The sequence below is a fragment of the Mustelus asterias genome, chromosome 23 (assembly GCF_964213995.1).
Source record: "Mustelus asterias chromosome 23, sMusAst1.hap1.1, whole genome shotgun sequence".
NCBI lineage: Eukaryota > Metazoa > Chordata > Chondrichthyes > Carcharhiniformes > Triakidae > Mustelus > Mustelus asterias.
The window spans coordinates 38743340-38759605 of record NC_135823.1 but is presented as its reverse complement, the minus strand read 5'-3'; the positions used below and the strand labels follow the sequence as shown (position 1 = coordinate 38759605).

The window sequence follows — 16266 nt, the reverse complement described above, 5'->3', positions numbered from 1 at the left end:
CGTAGAGGAGAACATGCCCCTGTCTACATCAACGGGGATGAAGAGGAAAGAGTCGAGAGCTTCAAGTTTTTAGGTGTCCAGATCACCAACAACCTGTCCTGGTCCCCCCCATGCCGACCCTATCGTTAAGAAAGCCCACCAATGCCTCTACTTTCTCAGAAGGCTAAGGAAATTTGGGATGTCAGCTACGACTCTCACCAACGTATACAGCTGCATCATAGAAAACATTATTTCAGGCTGTATCACAGCGTGGTATGGTTCCTGCTCTGCCCAAGACCACAAGGAACTACAAAAGGTTGTGAATGTAGCCCAATCCATCATGCAAACCAGCCTCCCATCCATTGACTCTGTCTACACTTCCAGCTGCCTCGGCAAAGCAGCCAGCATAATTAAGAACCCCACGCACCCCGGACATTCTCTCTTCCACCTTCTTCCATCGGGAAAAAGATACAAAAGTCTGAGGTCACGTACCAACTGACTCAAGAACAGCTTCTTCCCTGCTGCCGTCAGACTTTTGAATGGACCTACCATGCATTAAGTTGATCTATCTCTACACTCTAGCTAGGATTGTAACACGACATTCTGCAATCTCTCATTTCCTTCTCTATGAATGGTATGCTCTGTCTGTATAGCACGCAAGAAACAATACTTTTCACTGTATGCTTATACATGTTACAATAATATATCAAATCAAATCACAATGTTTTGGCCTCAATTACTTACTGTGGTAGTGAATTCCACAGATTCACTACTCTCTGGGTGAAGACATTTTTCCTCACCTCAGTCCGAAAAGGTTTACCCCTTATCCTCAAACTATAACCCCTGATCTGGACTCCCCCACCATTGAGAACATTCTTTCTGAATCTACCCTGTCTTATCCTGTTAGATTTTATAAGTTTCTATGAGAGCCCATATTTATGGAACAATCCCTCTTTCCCTGGTGCTTGTATTGGTGATCTCTGCCTCCCACACCACTACATGAGGCATGCATTATAAGGCATGAGGCACAGAGGCACAGTGTTTAGCACTGCTGCCTCACAGCATCAGGGACGAGGGTGTGATTTCAGCCTTGGGTGAATGTCTGTGTGGAGTTTGCACGTTCTCCTTGTGTCTCTGTGGGTTTCCTCCCACAGACTAAAGATGTGCAGGTTAGATGGATTGGCCATGCTAAATTGCCCCTTTGTGTCCCAGAATGTGTAGTTTAAGGGGGTTAGCGGGGTAAATATATGGGGTTATGGGGATAAGGTAGGATGCTCTCGGAAAGTCTGTGCAGACTCAATGGGCCGGATAGCCTCCTTCTGTGTTTCTATGATCAACCTTCCAATCTGTTTATCTCTATGCCAATTGACACATGGCCCAGCTAACATTCCAGAGGTTATTATCATTTTGTCTATGTAATTAGTTCGCACATGGATCATTACAACTGGATCAGACCTATCCTTCTCCAAGTTCTTCTCCAGCTGCGAGGAGATGTCATTAACCCCAGTACCGGATAGAACTTCTAGTCATGGCTACAAAGAACAGTAACTAAACTCCCAACTATACTGTCCCTTATTATTATCACATTCTCTTTCATTCCTCTCATTTGCTAGGTTCCTTCACCATGTGGTAGGTCGGTTTATCCTTCCATCCTGCAGCCCTTGTTCTTATCCATTTTGTGCTTTTTGATCAAAGTAAAAAAGAAAGGCTCCTCCATCACTACACCCTGATAAACATACCTAGAATGGTTACAGCACAGAAGGGGGTCATTTGGCTTGTCATGTCTGTGTCGGCTCTCTGCAAGAACAACTCACCTAGATCCACTTCCCTGCCTTTATCTCATAGCCCTATACATTTTTCGCTAGAGATAATTGTCCAATTTTCATTTGAATGCTATAATTGAATCTGCCTCCACCACACCATCAGGCAATGATTCCAGATACTAATCACTCGCTGTGTAACAGGTTTGTCCTCATGTTGCCATTTCTTCTTTTGCCAATCACAATAAATCGCTGCATTCTCGTTCTTAATATTTCCACCAGCATGAACAGTTTCTATCTATTCTAAGCAGAAACCTCATGATTTTGAACACCTCTATCAAATCTCCTCTTAATCTTCACTTCTCCATGAAGAACAGCCCCAGCTTCTCCAATCTGACCATGTGACTGATGTTCCACATCCCTGGAACCCTTCCTGTGAGTCTTTTTTGCATCCTTTCCAATGCCTTTGTATCCTTCCAAAAGTGTAGTGCCCGGAAATGGACACAATACTCCAGTTGAGCTCAAACCAGTTTTTTATTCAGATTTATCATATCATTCTTGCTTTTATGCTCCGTACCCCTACTTATGAAGCCCAGGATCACATGTGCTTTATTAACCACCTTCGCAAACTACCCCTGGAGCCTTCAATGATTTGAGTATATATGCCCCCAGGTCCCTCTGCTCCTGCACCCCTTTAGAATTGTACTCTTTGTTTTATCTTGTTTCTCTTCATTCTTCCCATCAAAATGAATCACTTCACACTTCTCTGCATTAAATTTAATCTGTCACTTGTCTGCTTATTCTACCAGCTTGGTCATTGTCTTCTTGAAGTTTATCACTGCGCTCCTCACAGTTCCCAATACAGGTACTTCCAAAATTTGTGTCACCCACAAATTTTGAAATTATGCCACATACACCCTAGTCTAGGTCACTAATATAGATCAGGAAATCAGTGCTCCTAACACTGTGCAACCCCACTGTATACCTTCCTCCAGTTCAAGAAGACAACCATTCACCACTACATTCTGTTTCTTGTCACTCAGCCAATTTTGTATCGACGCTGCTGGTGTCCCTTTTATTCTAAGAGCTTTAACTTTGTTGACAAATCTACTTACTTTTTTTCCCAAATTGTCTTTTCTGAAAACTTTCACACCACCGAGGTTAAACTAACTAGCCTGTGGTACTGGGTTTATCCCTACAACCTTTCTTGGGCAAGGATGTAACATTTGGATGTAACAACCTGATTTGCTGTTACAACCTCCTGTTCCCTATCATTGAGCAATTCTAAACTTTTATTTAACCTAGGTGTGTGACTACCTCCTGGAACAACATGTCCAGTTAACTCTCCTCCTCCATGATGCCCTGCAATGCCTGCAGCTCAGAATCTAGCTCAACTCTGAGCTCAAGTGCCTCGACCGCTAGACACTTACAGTAGATGTGGTTGTTCAGGATTGCTGAGCTCTCCAGAAGCTTGCACTCACTGCAATGTTGGCACATCACCTGTCCTGCCATGTCCAACAAACTATATTTCTTCATTGATTGACTAGTTAATTACTTTTTTTTTTGAGTGTTTGATGGGACAGTGCCAAGGAAAGTTTACTCTGCATCTAACCTGTGCTGTACCTCCCCCGGAGTGTTTGACTGAACAGTATAGACACTATATTTACTATTCATCTAATATGTGCTGTATCTGCATTGAGACTACATGACTATTTGAGGGGACAGTGTAGAGGGAGTTTTATTGATCATTTAACCTTTCCTTTGATGTTGATTCTGAGTACCTGAAATATGAAGGGTTCCATTCCTCAGCACTGATATTCTTCACCTTGATGAGTTCGAGAAAAGCATCAAATATAATGACTGTTGGAAATCCTTTCCATTCTGGACCATCACAGGTTAAATACATTGCCAGGCCTGCTGCTTAACTGACTTAAATTAGAACAGGCTGAAGGCTTCAAGGTGCCAAAAGCTTTGGCTGCACCAGTTGGTGTTATCTGGCATTCGATGAATGTTTAATCAGGCTTTCAATGTTATGCTAAGTAGGTTTCAGTGATTTTTCACACCAGAATCTATCTCTGCTGCATGTGCTATATTTTTCTTTGAATCTGGCATTAAATGAGGGGGAAGGGAGGTAGAGAATGATCCACATTAGATCTGAGGCCATTGCAGATAAAGTTTAATGTTGTGGTTGGTCAGTCATATCATACTTGTTTTTCTCCTCACCAGAAAGAGGTGCTGATCAAAATTAGACACTGGCTCTTTGAAGTGTCACATTATCCATTTTTTCCACACCAGCCATCTTGTCATTTCTTTTTATTGACTGTGACAATTTAGTGCCAGTTGGCAGCACCTTCTCAAGGGCAATTAGGGATGGATAATAAATGCTGGCTTAACCAGTGACACCCACATCACATGAATGAATAATTCTTTAAAAATTCGGAACTGGAGTGAACCTAATACAAAATCATCTGACTGTAGATCCTCACTGCAAGCAGATGGAGGAGACTTTCGTCTGTTTACACTGGGCTGGGCTTGAGCCAAAAGTACAGTGTTCAACCATCTCACCATCAACATTTGAAGACGGCCTTTTAGCAAGAATGTTAAAGTGCATCCATACAATATGGTAAATGACTACACCAAGCTGACAGCAACTCAGAAGAGATGCAGCATCATTCAACAGATTAGACTCTACAGTGGGATCCTCACAAGGTTTGTGCAGAGAGCAAACTCATGCTATCACATATTTCAAATGTCTCACATTAAAAACTATATTTTTATGAAAGTACAAAAATATTTGTAATTCCCAGGTCCATGGGTGGGATTTTACAGCCTCCCTCGTCCTGAAACCGTAAAATTCTGCCCGAGGTCAATGGACCTTCCCATTGTCTGCCCTCACCCACTCCGATTCCATTGGCGGGCGGGACAGTAAAATTTGGGCGCATGTGTGCCATATATACCAAATAACATCAAAAGAAAAGCTCTTCCAAAGGCCCAATTAGTTATCAAGCAAGATAGCTTGAGAACACTTATTAAATATCAGGAATGATACGGTCAGCACAAGGTGCTTGAGGTGGGCTGAAGTTACTGAGTGACAGGTGAGGGACCTGGATTAACTTCAGTAGATACAATCAATATAATTTTTAATGATATGCAGAAGACTGTGAGATGTGCAATGTCTACATGCCAAAGGACCTGTTTTCAAATCTTGATAATAACCTAACAAATAGTTGGCATAAAAATCTGTAACAGTAAAGTTATCAATCTCAAGTACCCATTGTGGAGCTCGGCTCAAAAGGGACCTGGTTCAAAAATTATTGTAACTCTATCTCCAATCTGCAGTCCCTTTGCTTGTGGCCCATTGGTTTGAGTGAATTTACCCCATGAGTGCATGTACATTAGAAGTGATTCACTGTCGTCTGATCTTCTGAATGCAAATGACTAACAGCTACTGGATTACTGTGTGACTATTGAGTATGGGGAGTGAAGCACATAATAAGAAGTGCATGGAGGCAGCAAGCTCTGTAATGCATGAATGCCACCTTTAGTTAAGTGAATGTAAGGTGATCCCTCAAAGTTCTGCACATTTTGGGTTGAATTCAATAAAACACTGTGGAAATAGGAACATGGTATTAGAACCAAAATAGAAGAGCAGCTTGTCATCTGACAGGCCTTTGTCTCTCATGTTCAGCTTGTAACATGACACCAATACAAAAGCAAAATACTGGATGTTGGAAATCTGAAATAGAAACAAAAACTGCTAGAAATGCTCAGTAGGTCAGGCAGCATCTGTGGAGAGAACAGGGTTCTCATGAAAGGTCATTGATCTGAAATGTTAATTCTGTTTCTCTTTATAGATGCTGTCTGACCTGCAGAACATTTCAAGCATTTTTTTGTTCTTATTGCAACATGACATTCTCCATAGCCTTCTTTTGTCTCTCTTTTGTTCATCAACACTTCTGTGGTCAGTTCTCCTCTGGAACTTCCACATAAACAAGACTCCAGACTCTAAAATAGAAACAGTTAAAATGCGAGAAATAATCACCAAGTCTGGCAGCATCAGTGGAGGGAGAAACAGAGTTAACTTCACAAACCTGTTTCTCTCTCCACAGATGTTGCCAGACCTTCTGGATATTTCCAGTGTATTCTGTTCTACTCCCGAAGAACTTTCTCTCTTGTTCCATCTCAGCTTCAAAAGCCATGTCCTGTAAACTTTTGTTCTAACTCATTCTTTTGTTGGTCCTCAAAGCTATGGTATTCTTTACCTCCTTTGGTCTTCCTTGATTCCTACAATCTAATTTTGAAGACTAAAACTAGGGATCACTGGGTCAATCAATTCTCCTGCCTGTAGATTTGTCTTCTGTTGAATGGATGGGATGATATTTCTCCACATTCTCTCACAAGGACAATGCAGCTATCCCAGCATTCATAATGGTAGAGACATTCCTCTATTTAAATCATTGTACATAGAGCATTAATAGAAGCTTCAGCCACTGCTGTGGTTTCTGAGATAGTTCTACATCCATAGCTGCAGGAGAAAGTAAGACTTACAGATGCCACATCCAATGCTGAATGTGAAGAGAACGAGGAAGATGAAAAAGAGAAAGGCAGGAAAGGAGGATCGTAGAAAACAGAGAATGAAATATTTCCTGAACAACCTGTGATTCTTGTGATATATTGTAACCAAGCACATTTAATCAGCATTACATTTTTAGCATGCAACAGTGCCGCAAATGTGCACTTCAGCTGAGACTTACCTGAACTTCACTGCTCTATGGCCACCTAACCACCATGTAAAGCCATAGAAAGTGTACAGCATAGATTGACCAGGATAATACCAGGGATGGGAAATTATAGTTATGCAGAGACACTGAAGAGGTTTGAGATACCGGAACTATTTCCACTTGATCAAAGAAAGTTAATAAGATTTAATGGGGGTGTTTAAATATTGGGCCTTGGTCTTCATCTTTAGAGCTTGGGTTTTTCACATTTTTTGGTTAAAAGAAAATCACCGCTCTTTTTCTTTTGAGACTTGCTTAATTTGCTTAAGTAACTTCTCTTTACACTGTTTCTCCCAAATGAGTTAATTAAGCAAATAATTAAATATAAAATGGGAAGATAGAGACTCAGCAGCCCATCTCTCATGACATGCCTTTCAGCTTTCCACAGCTACCTTGCTGTGCCAGTCAAGAGTAGATATTTTCCTTTTGCCTATCCATGCAAAATCTATCCTTATAGCAATCAACCACAATTAACATGTGAAAGAAGCGTGACAAACGTAGTAAGGGATGAGTTATTTCTAGAAAGTTCTATTGTCATGATCTCTTGAATGATATTGCTTTCCTTTAACCACAGCTTACAATGACCTGGCAACTAGGCCCAAGTCACCATGACAACAAGTTGTATTTTTATGTGTCTAAAAGCTATAATAGTTTTCTTTTACTGATTGCTGTGGACTTCCCAATAACAAAATAAAGGGGTTTTGGAATATGTCAAGCACTTCACAGCCAATAGATTATCAGAATCTTCTCTGTTCATTAGTGATCCACCAATCCAGAAGGAGGGGGATTAGTGACTGATGGTGATAGTCATGTCCTGTTTCATCTAGACCATAGGTGGGATTTGAATGAAATCACAGTCTAAGAGTCAGGAATGGTAAACTGACCACTCAAAGGGTCAAGAAGGAGAAAGTTGGCCACTCAAGTGGTCGTGAAGGAGTAACCAACCCATTAATTGGAAAAATCACGATTGTATTAAAATAGCATCAATAATGCAGTAAAATATCCCAAGATGCTTGTCAGACAAAACTTGACCCTGAACCACATAAGGCAAGGTTAGGACAAGTCACCAAAAGTTTAGTCAAAGAAGTAGGTTTTAAACATCATCTTAAAGGAGGAGAGAGAATCAGGGAGATTTATGTGGGTGTCCCAAACTTTGACCTAGACAGGTGAAGGCATGAAGTCTAATGGTGGGATGAAGGATACGAGGATTGATCAAGAAGTCAGAGTTGGAAGAATGCAAAAATCTTAGACAGATGTCGGGCTGAAGGAGGTTACAGTGAAATGGACCAATAAAGCAATAGGACAAATTGAAAACAATGAGAATTTTGAAATCTCTATCCCTCTCCTCTCCATCCTCTGTTAGAGCTCCTTTCCTTCTCCCTTATTCTCTATTTATCTGTTTATTTCATTCTTTTTGTCTCAAACACTCCCTCCCTCTCTCTCTCTCTCTGTCTCTCACTCTCTCTATCTCAGTTTCAGTAAGGCATGTGTTGGACCACAGACAGGTGGAGTCAACGCTTGAGAAACATGGCAATGTAGTTGTAATGTCCCTGGAGTAGTAATCCCGAGTCCTAGGAAATGCTCTGGGGACACGGGGTTCAAATCCTACCATGAGAGCTGGTGGAATTTAAATTAATTTAATAAATCTGGAATTGAAAGCTAGTCTCAATAATAGTGACCATGAAATGTATCTGGTTCACTAATGTCCTTTAGGGAAGGAAATCTACCATCCTTACCTGGCCTGGCCTACATGTGACTCCAGCCCCACAGCAGTCTGGTTGACTCTTAACTGCTCTCTGAAATGGCACAGCAAGCCAATTAATTCATTGACAATTAGGAATGCGCACAGATGTTGGCCTTGCCAGTGATGCCCACGTCATGTGAAAAAATAAAATAAATTAAACCCATGTTAAGGCACTGACTTTGAGATGGGTTAAGCACATTTGAGATGGGTGCCAGGGATGAGGGATGAATATGTATTTGGAGGGACAGAGGGCAGAAGCTGGGAGCACAACACTGTCTTCAAGTGGAGATGCACATGCAGAGTTTGCGAGGGCAGGTCCTGCATTAAGACAGAGGCCTGGGAACATATCACTTCCTCATCTGTCAGGATGCAGACAGTATTGGCACATGCAGGGTTTGCGAGGACAGGTCCTGCATTAAGACAGAGGCCTGGGAACATATCACTTCCTCATCTGTCAGGATGCAGACAGTATTGTGCAGGATAGAAGAAGTTAAAAGGAGTGAAGACAGAATTTACAGGTCTGGCCATAGAACCATACAGTGTAGAAGGAGACCTGCTGTGAAAGAGCTGTCAATTAGTCCCATTGCCCTGCTTTTTCCACATAACCCTGTAAATCTTGCATTTTAGTATTTATTCAATTCCCTTTTGAAAGTTATTGTTGAATCTGCTTCCACTCTTTCAAGCAGGACATTCCAGATCATTACCATTTTCTGCCTTCAAAAATTCTTCCCATTTCCCAAAATATTATTTTGCCAATTATCTTCAATCTCTGTCCACTGGTTACTGGTCCTCCTGCTACTGGGAACGGTTTTTCCCTATTTACATCAAAACCTTTCATGATTTGGGACGCTTCCACCAAATCTTCCATTAAGCTGCTGTGTCCTAAGGAGAAGCACAGCTTCCTTAGTCTTGCCACACATAAAGTGTCCTCTTGTTACATTCTGTTAACAACGCAAAACTGTTGTGGTCTCATGGTAAAGAGATTATTTTGATAATATATTTGAAAAAAGTAACAGGGAAAATATCTATTTGAAAATTCACAGCCACTTTGTTTATCGGAGACTGATGTTAATCTTTCTCATTAATTAGACTGAGCTGAAGGACTGGCTAGTGGTAAATTCCTTCCACCTCCCATCTTTTGACTCGGTTAAAAATTATGTAAAAGTGGGTGGGGATAGTTGTAAATATGACGAGTTAGCTTAACACTTACCCCATTTTAGTTGAAAATGGGGACATTACAACATCAACAATACGCATAGCATTTGAAGCTCTCGGCACAGATTATTCTTAATGCATCTCTCTTGCTAGTGCCACCGATTTTCATTGATCTTTTGGGACTGTGAAGCCCAGTGAGTGAACACAGTGCTGGAGTGGATTTCAATAACTTAAGAACAGAAGCATGTTCCTAACACATCACCTGCCAATTAGATGGATGCAGCGGTATATAGTGTGAGCAGAAACTGCGCCCGGGAAGTACACATATCCCCCGGCTGTCTTGCGTCGCATTAGGGCAATCCAGATCTAATACTCTCAACACATCTCCTGCTCACATGGATAGTTACTCTTTCATTAACTAATGCCTTGCAAGTAAAGGATGATTCCCATTAAGTGGATTGAACTGTCTCTTTCCACTCACTGCGCGAAACCAACCCAGAACCCCACATTTAAAGGCGAGTGTAATGTTTCTGTAACAGATTATGCTCCGAGTCATGGCTCATAAAATACATGGTACTTGCTGGGCGCAGAGCGAATCAAACATTGCATTTTTGCGAATGTTAATGTATTAAACTGCGATCAAGATTTGTATTAGATGCAGTATGAGTGCATTTAAATTAAGCTTCAGGCTTGATTTGATACATAATTAAGTCAACTGTGCAGAGCCAAACATCTTAACCCATTAGATGCAGATGCCGAGATACTTGACTTGGATAGGTTGGAGATATATTTTGGGGAGGTCGGGCTGTAAACGCGATGGTTCTTTCTCGTTGAGATGCTCTCCCCTCTCCAGAATCTAAGCCCTTGGAGTTGCCTCTTACCTGTACCATTCCAACCCCTTCTCATAGTGCCTGTCGAAGAAGTGAGGCTCCACCCCGACGGCCCTGACGTCCGGATGCACCCGGATCGCCTCCAGCAGTGCCCGGGTGCCTCCCTTCTTCACTCCGATGATGATAGCCTGGGGCAGTCTCTGCAGCCCGAAGTCCGGGGTGCTGTTACTCCGGCTCAGCTCCTCGTCCGTGGTACTGGATTCCTGCGCTTCCCTCTCAAGCCAGCTCTGCACCGTGTAGACCTCGACCGGGCTGTCCCTCCAGTCGCTGCTTGTCCCCGCCACCTCCACCGAGACTCGCTCAGAGCTGGCCGTCTCCACCCGGGGGCTGGGGCTGACCCAATCCCTTGGAGTTGTCGGGCGCTCGCCAACTCTGTCTTGCTTGTGTTCAGTCACCAGGGGCCGGGATTGGTACAGGTAGCTGGTGTCGTGCAAGGGGAATTGGATGGAGGTGTAGCAACTCATCAAAGTGTAGCAGACATAGGTGAGCGAGAGAGAGAGAGTGAAGGCAAAGAGCAGCCGCTGAGATACTTTATATGGATGGACTGTTGGGCTGGACCAGAAAGCCATTTCTCACAGCAATGCTGTTCAAACGACAGTTGAGAGACATCTTCTCACTCCAAATGTTGCATGAACCTTTGCAATAAACTGTCCCCATCTAATCCTGATGGAACCGAAAGGAGCTCTGATTTATTTTACTGCAAGGCACATTCTACTCGGAGCGCATCAATTCTCGAAAGCAAATGCCCATTGCATTCTGAATATTGATTCCCCCTTTCTGCCTCGGGCTCTTTATTCCAGATTAGAATTTTTTTTCTTACAAATCGCAATCTTGAATCCGACCGTTCTCGTCCCGGTTGCATCGCCGAAGCAGAGAGTCCATCTGCAAACAGCAACCACAAATCCTTTAATACACAGGAGATCCTTCTTACAGATCACAGAATCAGAAAGGCTCCGGATTCAGCTCTCGTTCCCTGGAAAAGCGACAACCATCTGGAACAAATTCTGCAAATCCTTTCCTCCAGCTCACTGATCAATAACCGCTCAGTAACAATCCCGTCAGCACCAACAAACCAGGTGAGCGGTGGCTGGAGCTCCTCTTAGCAGCGACTCTCCAGCAAAGAGCAGTGTAGCCTGCCAGACTAGCAGCCCTCCTCCTCCTCCTGCCCTCCTCTCCAGACCCCTCCTACTCTCTCCCCTCCTCCCCAGTCCGCTCCTCCCCACTCACTTATTTCCCTCCTCCCACTTTCTCTCCTCTCCCATCCCTTCATCCCCTCTCTCTCCTTCCCTACACCCTCCTCTCTTCCCTCCTCCCCATTTGCTCTTCTCCCCTTTCTCCTCCTCCCTCCTCTCCTCTTCCCCTCTGGCCCTTATCTCCCCTTCTCCCCCTCATCTCTCCCCCTCTTCCCTTATCCACTTCCCTCCTCTCTCCTTCTCCCCACCTCCCCATCCCTCCTCCTAATATCCCCCTTTCCTCTCCCCACTTCCTTTCCCCACCAGTTTCACCTCTGCTCTCTTCCCCCTCTACCATTTTACCTTCCCTATCCAACTCCTATCTACCCTAACCTTCCACTTCTGCTTCCGCTCCCCCATCCTGGCTCTACCCCTCTCCACTCACTCACCAATCACCCCCCCCTCGCACTCTCCCCCCCCCCACTCTCCCCCCCCACTCTCCCCCCCCCCCACTCTCCCCCCACTCTCCCCCCCCCACTCTCCCCCCCCCACTCTCCCCCCCCCACTCTCCCCCCCACTCTAACCCCCCCACTCTACTCCCCCCACTCTACCCCCCCCACTCTCTCCTCCCCCACTCTCCCCCCCCCACTCTCTCCCCCCCCACTCTCCCCCACCCCACTCTTCCCCCCCACTCTCCCCCCCCACTCTCCCCCCCACTCTCCCTCTCCCTCTCCCATCCTCCCTCTCCCATCCTCCCTCTCCCATCCTCCCCCCCCCCCACTCTCCCCCTCCCATCTCCCTTCCCTTCTTACCTTCCTCCTCTCTCCCACTTCCCATTCCCTCTCCTCTCCTCTTCCTCTCTCCCACTCCTGCTCCCCCTTTCCCATCTTCTCTCCCCTCCCCATCTTCTCTCCTCCTCCCCATCTCCTCTCCTCCCCACATCTCCTCTCCTCCAAACTCCCCCTCCAAATTTCCATCTCCTCTCATCCACTGCTGTGCCCTTCCCATCTCCCTCTCCTCATCTGTCTCTCCCCATCTTCCCCTCATTTACCCCCACTTCTCCATCTCCTTTGCCACGCTGCTTCCTACACCCCCCCCCCCACTTTCTCCCATCTCATTTAGCCTATCAACCTCCACCTCACCCTCCCACTCATCCTCCACTTCCCCCTCTCTCCCTCCTCTCCCCTTCCTCCCTCCCCTTCCGTCCCCTTCCCTTCCTCCCTCCCCTTCCGTCCCCTTCCCTTCCTCCCTCCCCTTCCTCCTTCCCCTCCCCTCCCCTTCCTCCTTCCCCTCCCCTCCCCTCCCTCCCCCCCCTCCCCCTCCCCTTCCTCCCTCCCCCCTCCCCTCTCCCCTTCCTCCCTCCCCTTCCTCTTCCTCCCTCCCCCCGCTCCCCTTCCTCCCCTCCCCCCCGCTCCCCTTCCTCCCTCCCCCCCCTTCCTCCCTCCCCCTCCCTCCTCCCCCCCTCCCCCCTCCCCCCTCCCTCCCCCCTCCCTCCCTCCCCCCTCCCCCTCCCCCCCTCCCTCCCCCCTCCCCCCCTCCCTCCCCCGTCCCCCCTCCCTCCCCCCCTCCCCCCTCCCTCCCCCCTCCCCCCTCCCTCCCCCCCGCGCTCCCCTTCCTCCCTCCCCCCCGCTCCCCTTCCTCCCTCCCCCCTCCCTCCCCCCCTCCCACCCCCCTCCCTCCCCCCCTCCCACCCCCTCCCCTTCCTCCTCCCCCCCTCCCCTTCCTCCCTCCCCCCCTCCCCTTCCTCCCTCCCCCCTCCCCTTCCTCCCTCCCCCCTCCCCCTTCCCCCCCTTCCTCCCTCCCCCCCCTCCCCCCCTTCCTCCCTCCCCCCCTCCCCCCCTTCCTCCCCCCCTCCCCCCTCCCCCTTCCTCCCCCCTCCCCTTCCTCCCCCCTCCCCTCTCCCCCCTCCCCCCTCCCTCCCCCCCCTCCCCCCTCCCTCCCCCCTCCCTCCCCCCCGCTCCCCCTTCCTCCCTCCCCCCTCCCTCCCCCCCGCTCCCCTTCCTCCCTCCCCCCTCCCTCCCCCCCTCCCACCCCCCTCCCTCCCCCCCTCCCACCCCCTCCCTCCCCCCCTCCCACCCCCCTCCCTCCCCCCCTCCCACCCCCCTCCCCTTCCTCCCTCCCCCCCTCCCCTTCCTCCCTCCCCCCCCTCCCCTTCCTCCCTCCCCCCCTCCCCTTCCTCCCTCCCCCCTCCCCTTCCCCCCCTTCCTCCCTCCCCCCCCTCCCCCCCTTCCTCCCTCCCCCCCTCCCCCCCTTCCTCCCCCCCTCCCCCCTCCCCTTCCTCCCCCCTCCCCTCCCTCCTCCCTCCCCCCCTCCCCCCCCTTCCTCCCCCCCTCCCCCCTCCCCTTCCTCCCCCCTCCCCTTCCTCCCCCCTCCCCTCCCTCCTCCCTCCCCCCTCCCCTCCCTCCTCCCTCCCCCTCCCTCCCTCCTCCCCTTCCTCCCCCCTCCTCCCCTTCCTCCCTCCCCCCTCCCCTCCTTCCTCCCTCCCCCTCCCCTCCCTCCCCCTCCCCTTCCTCCCTCCCCCTTCCTCCCTCCCCTTCCTCCCTTTCCTCCCTCCCCCCCTCACCTCCCTCCCCCCTCACCTCCCTCCCCCCTCCCCTTCCTCCCTCCCCTCTCCCCTCCCCTTCCTCCCTCCCCTCCCCCCTCCCCTTCCTCCCTCCCCTCCCCTCCCCCCCTCCCTTCCCCTCCTCCCCTTCCTCCCCCCCCTCCCCTCCCCTTCCTCCCCTTCCTCCCCTCCCCTTCCTCCCCTCCCCTCCCTTCCTCCCCTCCCCTCCCTCCCCTCCCCTCCCTCCCCTCCCCTTCCTCCCCTCCCCTCCCCTTCCTCCCCTCCCCTTCCTCCCCTCCCCTTCCTCCCCTCCCCTTCCTCCCCTCCCCTCCCCTTCCTCCCCTCCCCTTCCTCCCCTCCCCTCCCCTTCCTCCCCTCCCTCCCCTCCCCTTTCTCCCCTCCCTCCCTTCCCCTTCCTCCCCTCCCTCCCTTCCCCTTCCTCCCCTCCCTCCCTTCCCCTTCCTCCCCTCCCTCCCTTCCCCTTCCTCCCCTCCCTCCCTTCCCCTTCCTCCCCTCCCTCCCTTCCCCTTCCTCCCCTCCCTCCCTTCCCCTTCCTCCCCTCCCTCCCTTCCCCTTCCTCCCCTCCCTCCCTTCCCCTTCCTCCCCTCCCTCTCCTTCCTCCCTTCCCCTCCCCTTCCTCCCTTCCCCTCCCCTTCCTCCCTTCCCCTCCCCTTCCTCCCTTCCCCTCCCCTTCCTCCCTTCCCCTCCCCTTCCTCCCTTCCCCTCCCCTTCCTCCCTTCCCCTCCCCTTCCTCCCTTCCCTCCAACCATCTCCTCTCTCCATCCTCACCCTCGTCTCCACAGTCACCAATCCCCTCCCCTCCTCCCCAAATCCTCTTTTTGTTCATCCTTGCTCTCCCTTATTTCCTCCCCAATTCCCATCTCCCCTTTCCCCTCCTCCCACTTTCTTCCACTTGCATCTCCCTTCCCCTCCACTTCCTTCTCTTTCAGTGTCTACACCTCTTCTCCCTTCTGCCTCTCAACCCCTCCTTTCCCCTCCCTTTATCAATAAAAATATTCCCCAATCATCTTAGAGAAACTACAGGAAGGCATAAATATTTTCAATAATATGAGAGAAAAATTAAACAAAGCAGGAACGGTCCCTTTATTATTGAAAATATTTGTGCTTTCCTGTAGTTTCTCTCAGATTATAGGGGAATACCCTCGTTTTCCTGTCATTTTTCTCTCTGAGATTGATGAGAATATTCCTGCTTTCCTGTAGTTATTCTCTGTTCATGCTGCCCTGCAGTTGTTGGGAATTTTCTTTCTGCCAGCTGACAGATCCCTAGCTGTCTTGCAGTTTTACATCCCTGTTGGTTTATTTTGCTTGCATCAGTAAAGTTGCTCCACTTGTTTCTTCAAGATGCATTAACATCTCACAATCTTTAGAATCAGGAATTTGTGGGCTCGATCTAACAAATACATATTGACTGCTGAATAAGGATGAATAGTTTAATTGTTCATTTATTTTAGATTTTTGCATACAAATTGGCAATTGACAGTCACTTTCTGCCATGTTTTTAGGGAATGCTTTTTGATGGTAAATGTTAATTATCGTCTTACATTCTTAGTAAGGAAAGAGAGACTAAAAGCTTAAATGCTGCAATAATTTGGGAAATCCATGTTAAATCTTTTTGAATCTCTGAATGGTTTGCTTATATAAAGTTATATTTGGGAAGCTGAAGTGGGATGATGTGAGATTAGACAAGCTGGCAAGGCTGAAATCCTCAATTTGTATTTAAAAATGTAAAGTTTGTGACGATAAATCCTGTTAAATGTTGTGCTGATATCAGCCTGGCCCCAAACTGCAGCTACATAGGCAAGAAATGGATTGAAAGTAATCAGCATTGGAGACCCACATTAATCTCCATCTGCTCACTTCTCTCACTCTGCATTCCTTCATCGTTTTTTTCATCTTACTCTCCTCTCTTGCTTGTCTTTTCCTTTTTCTCTTCTTAATGTTTATATTTTTCCTTTTATTTGTTTTTTTCCCCCTAATTTCTAACTGAATCACCTGTCTCACTTCCTTCCCCCTTTTTGAACTATATCCTTCACTCTCCCTCAATCTCCTCCTTTCTCTATTTTTTCTCCTTCATATATTTTATACTATATTACATTTTAGATTATTATTATAGTAAAATAAAATTGAAAGACCGCAAAAAGACTGACAGTGCATTTGTATAATGGTTGCTACAACATTGCTTGGCCAGTGAGCACATGTTTTTATTTAGATTGGCTTTCATCACC

General features: G+C 47.8%; 1 protein-coding gene across 1 annotated transcript in view; it reads right to left on the bottom strand.

Moving 5' to 3' along the window:
• The window catches only part of LOC144510380 (heparan sulfate glucosamine 3-O-sulfotransferase 4-like), a 238212-nt gene extending 227337 nt beyond the window's left edge, over window positions 1-10875 (bottom strand). Inside the window, exon 1 of the mRNA XM_078239816.1 lies at window positions 10298-10875. Coding sequence (XP_078095942.1) covers window positions 10298-10875 — 578 coding nt within the window. The remainder of the gene's footprint in view (window positions 1-10297) is intronic.
• Window positions 10876-16266: the final 5391 nt, after the last annotated feature.